Source organism: Lactuca sativa, chromosome 8 (genome assembly GCF_002870075.4).
Source record: "Lactuca sativa cultivar Salinas chromosome 8, Lsat_Salinas_v11, whole genome shotgun sequence".
In the NCBI taxonomy this organism is placed as follows: domain Eukaryota; kingdom Viridiplantae; phylum Streptophyta; class Magnoliopsida; order Asterales; family Asteraceae; genus Lactuca; species Lactuca sativa.
The window spans coordinates 236,475,631-236,488,902 of NC_056630.2; the positions used below are offsets into that span (position 1 = coordinate 236,475,631).

The 13,272-nt window shown below is 33.0% G+C and overlaps 2 protein-coding genes across 3 annotated transcripts; one reads left to right on the forward strand and one right to left on the reverse strand.

Annotated features, from left to right (window-relative positions):
• The first annotated feature begins 2,717 nt into the window (after positions 1–2,717).
• On the forward strand, positions 2,718–4,719 carry LOC111917387 (squamosa promoter-binding protein 1). Its single transcript, XM_023913079.3, has 2 exons — positions 2,718–3,070; positions 4,276–4,719. The coding sequence occupies exons 1-2, from the start codon at positions 2,727–2,729 to the stop codon at positions 4,481–4,483; spliced, it is 552 nt and encodes a 183-aa protein (XP_023768847.1). The 5' UTR covers positions 2,718–2,726; the 3' UTR covers positions 4,484–4,719.
• A 359-nt stretch (positions 4,720–5,078) lies between these two features.
• Positions 5,079–9,459, reverse strand: LOC111917386 (protein TPX2). 2 transcript variants are annotated; one of them, XM_042897119.2, is made up of 15 exons: positions 9,159–9,459; positions 8,779–8,858; positions 8,545–8,687; positions 8,360–8,453; positions 7,914–8,276; positions 7,697–7,813; positions 7,426–7,608; positions 7,192–7,335; positions 6,940–7,098; positions 6,451–6,585; positions 6,157–6,360; positions 5,885–6,051; positions 5,624–5,792; positions 5,441–5,535; positions 5,079–5,346 (listed from the first exon to the last, which is right to left on the reverse strand). In XM_042897119.2, exons 1-15 carry the CDS (start codon positions 9,304–9,306, stop codon positions 5,238–5,240), a joined length of 2,310 nt encoding a protein of 769 aa, XP_042753053.2. In that variant the 5' UTR covers positions 9,307–9,459; the 3' UTR covers positions 5,079–5,237. The 2 variants fall into 2 exon arrangements, with proteins under 2 accessions (XP_042753053.2, XP_023768846.2); XM_023913078.3 differs by having other exon boundaries at positions 6,940–7,101; positions 9,159–9,457.
• Between the last annotated feature and the right edge of the window lie 3,813 nt (positions 9,460–13,272).

Here is a 13,272-nt window from a genome sequence, read left to right on the forward strand (position 1 = left end):
GAGTTCCCGTATCTCACCGATAGCAGAGTGTGGATGGTGTTCCACATTTCATTAGTTGCAGATTAGGGGCGAGGCCCAAGTTAGGGAAAGAGTGAGTGTGGGCTGGGCCCATATCTCACTATCAGTAGGAGCGTGGACGGGGTTCCACGACTCATCAGTAGCAGGTCAAGGGCGAGGCCCAAGATAGGCGAGGCCTTAGGGCAGGATCCATTAGTATATGTTTAGCTTATGTGTTGTGATATGTTATGTGCTGTTATATGTTATGTGCTATTATATGTTAGCGGGCGAGGCCCAGTAACAGGCAAGACCTAAGTGAAACAGATATGTATCCGAGCGGGGCTCGAAGCCAGGCGGGGCCTGGAGCGGCAGGGCCGTTGTAGCGGGCGAGGCCCCAGGTAGGGGGCGAGGCCCAGAATGGCGGGCGTGGCCCAGTATGTGCAATATGTGGTTATGCATGGTATGTGGTAGGTTGGGGAACTCACTAAGCTTCGTGCTTACGGTTTTCAGCTTTGGTTTCAGGTACTTCCGGTAGCGGAGGGAAGAGCTCGGGGTGATCGCATGGCACACACCATAGATTAGACAGTCTGGGAATGTTTTACTCTAATAATGAACATATGTTTTGGAAATTAATACTCTGATTATGTTATGGATTGATAATTATGTTTTAAGTAATGTTTTGTAAAAGAAATTTTTAGTTTTGAATTTTGGGACGTTACATATATACTTTCACAAGTACTAACATTTTTCACTCAACTTAAAATTTAATACAAAAATATTAACTTGATTTGTGATTATAATACTAGAAAATTAGAAACTTTTATTCCGAAAATTTGATTTGATTTTTATTTTTGGGTAAGATATAGAAAATAAAAGTTTAAGGGATAATGAATTAAAAAGGTAATATACTTTTTGATTTGTACACATTTGGTCACTGAGTTTTTTTTCGTCCACATTTACGCTTTCAACTTGTTTAACGACACACATTTAGTTCTTATGACCGACTACTCCAGGTAAACCGGAAAAATAACTTAATTGGGTAATATATTTGTCACTTTGTACACATTTAGTCTTTAATATTTTTTGTTGCAAAATAAGTGTTTGTTGTTTTTGTACACATTCAGTACTTGTCAACGGTTTCTTTAGGTTTTCTCACGACATCCTATATGTGACAATCATTAATGAGATGTTCGGGGTTATTCATGCTTATGGCCACCACAACCTTGATTACTTGGTGTTTTGGTCTTAAGTTGTAAACGTCGTAACTTCTTCATACGATCTCGGATTACAGTCTTTATATCCACACATTCGTATTTGAGTCTACTATAATCTTCACTTCCATTAAAAACTAATATATTTTTATTTAAGATTTTATAAAAAAAAAGTGTTAATGCATATATTCATAAAGAACACATGTATATAAATACCGTAAGTAAAAATATATTACTTTTTAACGAGAGTAATTTAAATGAAAGTTGTAGTAGACTCAAATATGAATATGTAGATATAAAAATTAATAAAATTTGAGACCGTATGAAGAAGTTACAACGTTCAGAACACAAGACCTAAGCAACAAGCAATCGAGGTCGTGATGACCAAAAGCATGAACAACCTCAAACACCTCATTAATGATTGTCTCATGTACGATGTCGTTAGATAAACATAAAGAAATCGTTCATAAGTATTGAATATATACAAAAACAACAATGACTTATTTTGTAACGAAAAAATATTAAGGGCTAAATGTGAAAAAATATATTAAGGACTAAATCTGTAAAAAGTGAGAAATAGATTACCCTACTAAATTATTTTTTTTCCGGTTTAACTAGAGTAACCAATCATAAGGATTGAATGTGTACAATTAAACAAGTTGAAGGACAAATATGAAAGTAAAAAAATTAGTAACCAAATATGTGCAAATCGAAAAGTATATTATATATTTAAGTCATTATCCAAAGTATAAATGATTCTTATAGATGAAAATAGTAACTAAAAAAGATTTTGTAATGTTTATGAAACATATTATATAATTCGACCATAATTAAATTTGAGAGAGAGAGAGAGGAGAGAGAGAGAGAGAGATGAGAGAGAGAGAGAGAGAGAGAGAGAGAGAGAGAGAGAGAGAGAGAGAGAGAGAGAGAGAGAGAGAGAGAGAGAGAGAGAGAGAGAGAGAGAGAGAGAGAGAGAGAGAGAGAGAGAGAGAGAGAGAGAGAGAGAGAGAGAGAGAGAGAGAGAGAGAGAGAGAGTTGTGGACTTGGAACATATGAATTTAATACTCCATATGTTGGTACTATAGTTACTAAAAAATGATTTATGTATTGTCAATATCATGTAATTATATTATCTATCAAAATGAGTAAGTTTTGATAAACAATGTCATCAATATAATAAATTCAATCAAATAATAGCTTATTGATTCGTAATGAACTTAAAATAGAATGAAATATAGGTGCCAAGCTATGACACTCAATTTTGTCTCCACACATAAAGAAAGAATATGGGCTTTATTTAATCTAATGAAGTGTACAATTATTTTTACACATGCTACAATTTACTATTGCATGAATTTGAAAGAGTTTACCATAACTTCGAGGTACATTTGTGGTCCTTGCACATCCCTCTCTACCTTTTCCTTGTCAAAAAAGTAAATTCCAATTCACCCCACCACTCACTTTATCTTCATATAAATTCATCACTTCACTTATTATATAGATTCCAAAAATAAAAAAATGGAGAGAAAGAGTAATAAAGTTTCCTCTAGAGAAAAGTTGAACATGACAAAGAACGACTTAGTGAATGACAATTATGATCATGAGCTTATGGGCGGCAGCTACGGCGGCGATGGCGAAGATGGTGGTGGTTCTTCCAATGGGGATGTAAAGAAGAAGAAGGGGTGTCAGAATAGTGGTGGTTTGAACAGTGTCACAAGATGTTGTCAAGCTGAAAAATGTACAAGTGATTTAGCTGAAGCCAAACAATATCATCGAAGGCATAGAGTATGTGAGTTTCATGCAAAGGCTCATGCTGCTATTATTGCTGGAATCCACCAAAGATTCTGTCAACAATGTAGCCGGTTAGTTATTTTTTTATATAATTCATAAAAACATAACAAATTTTTGTTGTATATCAAAGATATCCTACGTAATCTTCAAACACAAAATTGTCTGTTTTTCAAGTGGTATCTAATGATCGTACAAGTTTAAACAAGTCTTAATCTTTTAATTATAAGTTTAAACATCATTTGTTTAATTAAAAGTGATTTAAATAGTAATAAGAAATTGTAGTGTTGTTGGAGAATGATAGACTTTACTTTTTACGGATGCTATTAATTTATGTCAATCATTCTCACATGTTATTGACATAACATGTGAGAATCTTTGTAGTTGTCTTGGGAAATAAATTACAATTTCTCATAAGAACACGTTTTAATCCCCAAGAAAAATTAAAAATGGTGATTTCTTTCTATTATAAAAAAAATAGCTTGAGCATTAATTATTTTATATATTGAAATATGAGTCCATTTAAAATTACTTATTATAGGCTTTTCAAAAAATGAATTTTTCAAAAAACCAATAAGCATTTTGAAAAGCAATCTTAAACATGTTCTAGACTTCATCCAACTAGTATGACTCCAAACTTGGAGTCTTTTGTTAAAAAAAAAATTGATTTTATTTAGATGACAATTTAATTCCTCAACCATACTAGTAAATATTTTTTGTACTACCATAAAGGACTACAATAGTTGTCATTTTGAACTTTTTACATGAAATTGAAAAGGGGGAACGATAATGGGTAGTAAAGTGTACAACAAAGAAGTCCACACACATAGTTTACATTTGGAAAAATGACACAAATGCCCTACGAACTTTTTAAGGTTTATCCGTTGAGTCCCTAAAGTTTTTATCGGGCTTTATGGGTCCCTAAACTAAGATATGACCTGCTATTTTAGTCCCTGTTAACATGTAATAACCGGTTCACTGACTTTTTAGACAAAAAAAAACTCACATTGTGCCCCTATAAAGCCAAAAAATAAGTTCGGGGATCAATTCGTACAAAAAAACTTTCATTTTTTTAGCTTTATAGGGGCACAATATAAGTTTTTTTTGGTCTAAAAGGTCAGTGAACCGACTATTACAGGCTGACAGACACTAAAACCCATAAAACCCAACAAAAACTTTAGAGACTCAACGGGTAAACCCTAGAAAGTTCGTAGGGCATTTGTGTTATTTTCCTTTTACATTTTTTAAAAAAAGTGAATATATTGGCGAAAACAATCAGGTTTCATGAGCTTTCGGAATTCGATGAAGCCAAAAGAAGTTGTAGGAGGCGTTTAGCAGGGCACAATGAAAGGCGAAGGAAGAACTCAATGGAGTTCAAAGGCACTGGGAAGGAACTTGTTTGTGTGCAAAGTGATGATAGGAGGTTTCAAATGGTTATACAAGAAAACCAGACTTATAATAATAATAAACATTTGCAAACAAGATGAAAAACCAAAATAAATCAAGGCACGAAGTATGCTCTCTCTCTTCTGTCACTACTTATAATTGTACTAATTCAACAACAGTGTGTGGTGTGTGTGCACCACACACACTATTGTCGAATGCTAAAAAAAGTTGCTTATAACCCCATGAGTTTGAATCTCAAAAAATGTCAGTTTCTCTAGTATTATTATTATTATGTATAACAATTGGTGTAGTTTTAAATAAAATTGTGTCGAACTAATTATGTGTATCATGGAGAATTTGTTTAACCTTTTAAAAATGTTTGTGGAATGTTGAAAACTGAGCATAAAAACCATAAAAACCCGGCATTTATACTTTTATACTTTTACAAAAACTTATGTTACAGCTGAATTTTATAACATTTCTTTCTATGAAAAAAATTATGTTTACTTTTAATGAAACAATTTACAAAAACTTATATGTTGTTAAATCATGGATTTAACCTATTGTTATTCCTTGTCGAATTTGGCACAATTTTTACCCACTCAATGTTCTTTTTACAATTTGTAATCTTTCTTTTTACAATTTGTAATCTTTAAAGGGTGACCATTTTTGCAATTTTGTGTTTATAAGCAATCATAATAATAATATTTGTTGAGATGTTTTTCTTCATAAAACCTAATTAGACTAAATACAATTTGAATCCACTATTTGCAAATAATGAACAACAAATTACTTATCTATATAATATTCAAGAGTTCTTGAACAGAAATCAAGATTTTTTCACACACATCATCATCACCTCATATTCGATGCAGCACTTGAAGTCGCTGAAGCCACCACCATCTTTCTTCTTTCATTTATCTTCAATCTTGGTGACCTCGGTTTTGTCACTCCTTTTGATGACCTATTTATTCACAAATAACAAAAAACTTCAATATTGACATTTTTGATATAATAAAAATATATTTTATAATATTTTTTTTTTCTCACAATATTACCTTCGGGGTAAAAAAGGCTTGTTGAAATTAGGCACCGGTCTTGCATGAGGCACCAAAGTCCTTCTTAATTGTTTCAAAGCCTTTTCTTCTTCCATCTAATCGAGACACAAATTAAATAAATATTTTTATTTTTTGATAATTAAAAAAATAAATAAATGCAACTTCTATTTTCAATTATTATACCATCTTTGCAGATTCGGCCTCATCTCTATATCTCTTGTACATCATTTCTTTCTCTTTGACTTTTTGGTCAAACTCGGCTCTATTCACAGCTCTGTGTTCTACATGTAATTCGAATTCTTGAACCTCGGTCAAAGGTCTACGGATTTTCTCGGGAACTGGAATCGGATCCCTGAAAAGTCAAACAAAGTCAACATTTTTTTTGGAAAACAAAAATAATAATAATAATAATAATAAATGAAAGTAGGTTGCTATTTCTCTTACTCTTTTAAGATTGGTTGAGCTTTGAATAATCTCATCTTAGCTTCTTCCTCTTCCTTCCTCTTTCTTTCTTCCATTTCCCTTTGCATTTCCTCTTCATGTCTCACCACACTCTCTAACTGAAACGGTTCTGGTTTTGTGCAATGTTTTGGCTCCGGTTTTGGAGGAACCTTTTTATATAATAAATTCAATTTTATAAATATAAAATTATATATAAAAAAGAAAAAGTAGGGTTTTTGTTTTGTTTTGTTTAGTTTTTGATTTTGTATGCATACCACAGGGTAATCGGTGGTATATGGATAAGGGGTAGCTTTGGGAATCCTGGCTTTCTCCTCTTCGATTTGTTTATGAATAATATCCATGACAAATTTTTTTTCCTTTTCTGCCCCTCGTTCCTCAGTGTGTAGATGGAAAGGATTTGGTGCAGTGAGTTTAGGAAGCGGTTTCTGGTAGGCGGAAGAATCTGAGCATAACGAGAGCTGTAAAAAGAAATCATTTCGTTAGAGGCGGCAGAGGGTGGTGGTGGGAGGCGGCAGAGAGTGGTGGTGGTGGTGGTGCTAGTTACTAACCTTATCAAACAATTCGGAAACATTTGGAATTGGTGGTGGAATCCTTTCATCAATTGCAAAATGGAATTCTTGAGGGATTGTGACTTGTCGTTTTTTGTTGCAAAATAGCCCTAACTCGCCTTTACTTTCAAATATCTACAAAATGTTTATCAAACAACAAAAAATAAGTGTTTTGGAGGCCAATTATGTCTTTTACATTATGGTAATTTAATTCTGACCAGGGGCATTATGGTAATTTACACACATAAGAATGTGTCCATATCCCATCTTTCCCACATCAGGGATAAAAAAATGAGAATTTTGACCAGGGGCATTATGGTCATTTACATCTTGTTCAAAGGTGTAATTTTATTTTGACCAGGGGCATTATGGCAATTTACACACATAAGAGATCAGAGAGATAAAAAAAAAAATGTGTCCCTATCCCATATCTTTGCGGGGACAAAAAATGAGAATTTTGATCAGGGGTATTATGGTAATTTTATATACCTTCTTGTTCAGAGGTCTGGCTTTGAACTTAGGTGCTTTCTCGAGTTCTTCTTGTTCTAATTCTTCGGTTGTTTTAATAGTTGGAGGTCGTGCTCTCACTAATGTTTGTAGTGGTGGTGTCTTAGGTGTAGTAAGATGTGGCTTCCATTTATGAACAACCTTCTACAAAATAAAAAAAAAACAATCAGCCAAAATATAACTTTAAAAAAAAATATCCAAAAGAATAAAATAAAAGTTTTTTTTTTTTTCCACCTGTGTGGCTGCTTCATTTGATGCAACAGTAGAAGTTTCTGCATTCTGATTGGCTCTTTCCATTGTCTGCAAATGAAATTCTTGGAATTCGGGAACCTGAGGCGTGCTTCTTTTCATTGCGGGTAATGTTGGAGCTTCAAGTATCTGTTTAAAAAATAAAAAAGTTTAACAAAAAGAAAAATCCATTTTTGATTTCTTGATAATATTATTATATTATTATTATTATATAATTACCTTTTTGTTGACTGGACGAGCTTTGAATTTTGGGATTTTGGCCATCAATTCTTCTTCCAGCTCTGCTGAACTTTTGAGTTTAATTGTACGAATACGTTGTGTTGTTTCAAACGTGGGTTCTTTTGGTCTTGTTAGTGTTAGTTTTGACTTTCTTTGTTGCATTATTTGATTATTACTATCACCCTATAAACAAAAAAAAAAAATGGTTATTAGATGAAATTAGTAACACACTTATTTAGGGTTAAAAGAAATTAGAAAAAAAAAATGTTACATGTGAGATTGAAGAAGGCCGAGGAGGCAGATTGAGATCCCTTGTGCCTGATTGAAATTTCCTCATCATTTCCGCAACAGAAACGAATGGAATCTGTGCATTTTCACGAACGTACATCTTTTCGTTTGAAGAAGAATAAAAAAAGTTAAATTGAAATCATTTCTATAGAGATTTATTATTTATTATAATAATAATAATAATAAATAAATGAACAAACCTTTCTTTCTTCCTTTCGGGATGTAGTTGGTAAGTTAGTGTTGTGTCCATTTGTAACAAAACCTGGTCTTGCTTTGTGGGGTAAAATTTGTGTTTTGATATTAAGAATTTGTCGTGTTTTTCCTCCTTCAAGTTTCTGCCTTTTTATGGCTTGGTTTTCTTGAACAAAAAGATTAGGAGTTTTATTTGTTTGATTTGCTGGTGTTTTAGTGGCTTTGAGTTGTGATGATTGACTTTTTGACTTGAGAGATGATGGATTCTTCAATGCACTAGCAATCTTTCGAGCTGTTTGATGATTTTTGGATACTGTTTGAGAACTGACACGTGGCTTTGGGGTGTCGTTGACTTTCTGGTCAACAGATAACTAGTAAAAACAAAAACAAGAAGTTTTGGTTAGAAATGGAAAGTTGAATAAAATCAAAGAGTTCTTCTTTTCTAGTAGAATACCTGATTGGGAAGGCTTTTTTTGTGTCCATTTGTTTCATCTTTTGAGGTTACATCTTCCTTACTTTCAACAGGAGGATCAAGCTCAGTTTTTTCACTGATTTTGTTGAAAAAAGAAGAGAGATATTAAGCATAATGGGAATTCCAAATTAGAAAATTTAGATATTATGAAAGTTGAGTTGCAAGACCTTTGTTTCTCTGGTTCCAAAGTGTTGTTCAATGCATCTTTAGAGGTTTCATCTTCCTTACAAGTATCTGTTGACCTTTGTTTCTCGGGTTCCAAATTGATTTTCTTAATGGTGTTCAATGAAATTGTTGAATCAGATGATTCCTGCAATAAAAATCAAACATGAAAGTTGTAAGCAAAACCAACAAGGAAAATGAAAGTAGGTCTGGATTCAGAAAAAATCAAGGTTTATTACCTTTTGAGAGTCAGCTTCCCTAAAATCACATAGGCTCTCTAATTCAACAGCTCTGGTAGTCTTGACCTTGTGCATAAAAGCTGTATCAAGCAAGAAATGGAAACTTAAAATTCATTTGATGTATTAGTAAACCCTAGAAACCTTAATCCCCAAATCAAACAGATCACAAACACCTAACAATGATCTATGGTTTGGGAAATTGTTATATCACTCTAAAAGAATCAAAATATCAAAGGCTAGATTAAAGAACATGAAGCCATATTGCAGATAGACTTATCCGAAAACAGAATTAGCAAACCCTAGATATCGTTTTCCCCAAAATCAACCAGATCGCAATCAAAATTCAACCTAAAAACGTGGAATTATAAGAAACAACTTACGTGAAGGAGCATAGGTAAGAGCCGTATCAAACCAGAGCTGTGCTACACGCATCTCATCTTCAGTCTCTCCTAGGATGAAATCGAAGAATTTGGGCGCTGAGTATTCATAATCTGTATCAATCATCATATCCCCTGATTCCTCCATCATAGCAAACCGGATTCACAGCTTTGCAACTTGGGAAACAAATGCGGAGTGAAATTGATGGAAACAGAGAGCAAAAGAGATCGAAGAAATTTTCGTTTGTTAGGGTTTGAGAGCGAGAGATTTGGAGCGGGGAAAATGTAGGTTGGAGTCTGGGGAAGGAGAAGAAGTAACGTTCGGATTCATTAACGGTCGAATTATTTGAAAACTGAAGAGAGAGAAAATACGACCTGTAAAGACCCATTTCTACAACGGCTAGAAGAAGAAGGCATAAACGCCGCCGTTTTAGTGACGTCGATGTTTAACATACCAAACATATATGTAATTCTAGTAAGTTTTTATGGTATGCTCATATAACCCCTCTACTTTTAAAACATGACGAAAATCTAGAGTTCCATTATTTCATTGCCAAGTTTTATTTTTAGTTAATAAATTTTATATTTGTTCATCATGCTTAAAATGCCTAAATGGTTGTATGGTATATTTAAATGTCTACTCTAATAAATAAATGTTTTTTTTTTTCATTTGTCACATTCTCATTTAATTTGTTAAATGTCATTTTATGGTTTTTTAAATTAATTTTTTTCATATGTTTTTCTATTTTTTTTCAATTTCACATAATATTTTAATGTAATAATTGCAATAAATATATATCAATATCATTAATGAAATTACCTTTTAATTTCAAGTTTTTCAAAATTAAAGCTTATTAGTTTAAAGAACTGATTCGTACAAAATTATTTTTCTCTATACACAACAATTTAATTAAATTGTTGTATTGTACAACTATATAAAACATATATTGTTGTGTATGACAAAAAACTGTTGTGTACACATCATTTCCCATTAGTTTATTTATTTATTTATTTAAATTATTTGTTTAAATTTAAAAGATAAAAACTATTTCGATTATAATAATTCATTATTTTTTTCTTATAAATTCAAAATTCTCAAATATTTAGACCTTTATATTTAATTTTTTTTCTTAAATTAACTCATGTAATACATGGGTCTCACACTAGTTCTTAATAAAAATAAAGAAAAATACAAAACATATAGAATTACATGTAAAAATGTACTGTTTTTTCCCTATATTTTACATTTTAGTTCGATGAAGCGTTCCATTGATTCTCGACCTAATTTGTGACAATTGTAGAAATCAGATCATCGTTAAACGAACAGTGTTGGTCTAATCATTATTGTAATAATCATATCATTTTAATGTTTATAGGGTACTATTGTGACAACCCGAAATTTTCTATTGTGTACATTTGATCAAACCTATCAAAGATAACATCGTTTGGTTAACTTTTAGCACTGTTTGGGGTCTATTTGAGTGTTCTAAACCTAGTACAATTAAGGTAGGAGCCTAGAAATGGGATAATACGATGCATATCAAGCGAAATCGGGCCAAACACTCCAACATATGGAGTGTGCGGCCGCACACTTGAGTGTACGGCCACACACAGGTGTGTGCGGCCGCACACCCATCCCAGCCACACACTCCCACCTATATAAGCCACACTTTTCCCACTCCTTCAAAGCTAGAACTCGAAATCCTCTCAAGTATCATCCAACTTTTCACTCCAATCTTCAAACAAGTAAGTGATTCATCCCTTGATTGACTACTACATGACCTCAACTAGCCTTCTCCCCCGCTTAGATCCATGAAAACACATTTTGGTGTTGAATCTTCAAGAACACCAAGAACACACACTAAGTTTTGGACCCTATTCAGCCTTTTCAAGCCTCTATAACGTGTATATACTTGTTATACCTGGTTATATGTTAAGAACACTCGATAATATGCTTGAAAAACTCGAATTTATCATCTTCATGAAGGGTGTGCGGCCGCACACCTTCATAGTGGCTTCACACACCCTTTTTAGGTCCTAAAATGGCAACAAACTTTCATTCCGACTAAGCAATGGTCAAAACTGTTGGGTTTTGAGCATTCTAACACTCCTAAGTGTACATGCAACCCTAAATACCTTGGATCTATGTTCTCTCTATTATACATGCAAATATGAACTTCTAAGGTATTATCCTAATCTAGCATACGAAACAATGAATATAAGAAGATATAATACATACCTCTTTGATGTAGAAAGTCTTCATGAAGCTTGAGTGCCTAGTGCCCCAAGTGTGAAACCTCAAATGGTTCACACAACACCAAATACACTTGGAATAACTTGAGAGAAACTTGAACACTCCTTGAAATCGTCTAGCCCTCACACTCACATATAGTGCACGATTTCTTGAGCCATGGGATTCTTTTATATGGTGGCTATTAGGGTTACACCATGTAACTCATGACTTTACCCATTCCTTATGCTCCATGGATTTTAACCTCCATGGAGCATCCATGGGTCACCCCATGGACTTAGTCCAACATAAGGAATCTTGGATCACAAGCCCACATATATAAGAGTGAATGATTTACACAATCAACCCATATATTTAATTAGTCTCCTTTTGATCACTTAATTAATTCCAAATTAGTTCTTGATCAATACTAATTAAATAACCTTATTAATATATTAGAACTTATAATATATAAACAAACTTTAAGTGTTATTTCTCTCATTTTAGTCTATCCAAATGCATGATGCCATGCAACCCAAATGGACCATGCCGGGTCGGGTCAAGTCTTACCAATTATAGTTATGGACTTAGACATTAATCCAACAAAAACACCTTCCCCAAAACATTCCTAAGCCTTGGAAATACGTTTTGGCACATTTCATAGGGAGTGTGCGGCCGCACACACACCTTGGCCGCACACTCTGGCCGCACACACACTAAACCTTTGGTTTTGTGGCCTTTCACTTCAATATAGGACCATACACCCATTATGTGCAACCATATGTGTTGGTAACACTTAGTTCTAAGTGTTTTTATGTCCCTAAGGCATGTCCCTACCACCATTAGTGGTTATATACTTTAAATGTATTCATATATGTGTAATTATATGTTGAATAGGATTCGTTTGTGCTCAAGACTCCAATTGACACCCAACAATCCTATATCGATCTTTCATTCGAGTTACTCACTACAGGTAAGTTCATACCCCGTTAATTAACCTTTTAAATGTTTCTAAATGTTTATAAATGCTTTTATGGGGGGGGGGGGATACAAGTTGAATCATGCTAGTTATTATATCAATCTCATGTGATTAATAACTAGCATACAAATGGATTTACTACACGTTTACCTGTTTTACTAAACATATTACTTCAAATGACTTTCTCAAATGTTTTTTTACATGTCAAAACTCTTTATCAAACTTCCTTACATACTGTATGTTTCCTTTCAAACTCTATTACAATTGTGTTTCAAACAAAGGTTTTTTTATACTTAAAACGGTCTTACCAAATAAACTACTTTCAAATCGTTTTACAAACTGACATCAAGTCATCATTTCTTAGTTATTAAACTTTTCAAAGGTTTTACAAAACTTCTTTTATACTTTTATATTGTCAATTGCATGCCTATATATGTATAGTTATATAAGTAATGTTTAAAGGACTTAGAACTGCTAACTCGCTTTAATTCCTTTTCCTTGTTTGGATGTGGCCTTAGGGTATCGATTAGTTGTCTGAATGTCGTTTAAATATTAGTTATATATCATATATACATATATAGTCATAAAAGTTATATCGGTCAATTCAGTACCTTTGGGTAGCAAAGGTATACCTTCGGTTATACACGTACATTACTAGTAACTATAATAGGTATAGTTAGGAGATACTATTTACTATTTCGAGTACAAGGAATCACACAAGAGTCAGTTCATTCATGAGTCTATACTAATACATTACATACTATATGAAGAGATATAATTACATAAATACTAATACATTATATACTATATGAAGAGATACTATTACATACAATTACAAGACATATAATTACGAGAGATAGAATTATATAGATACGTTTACATAGATACTATTACATAGAGTCTATTAC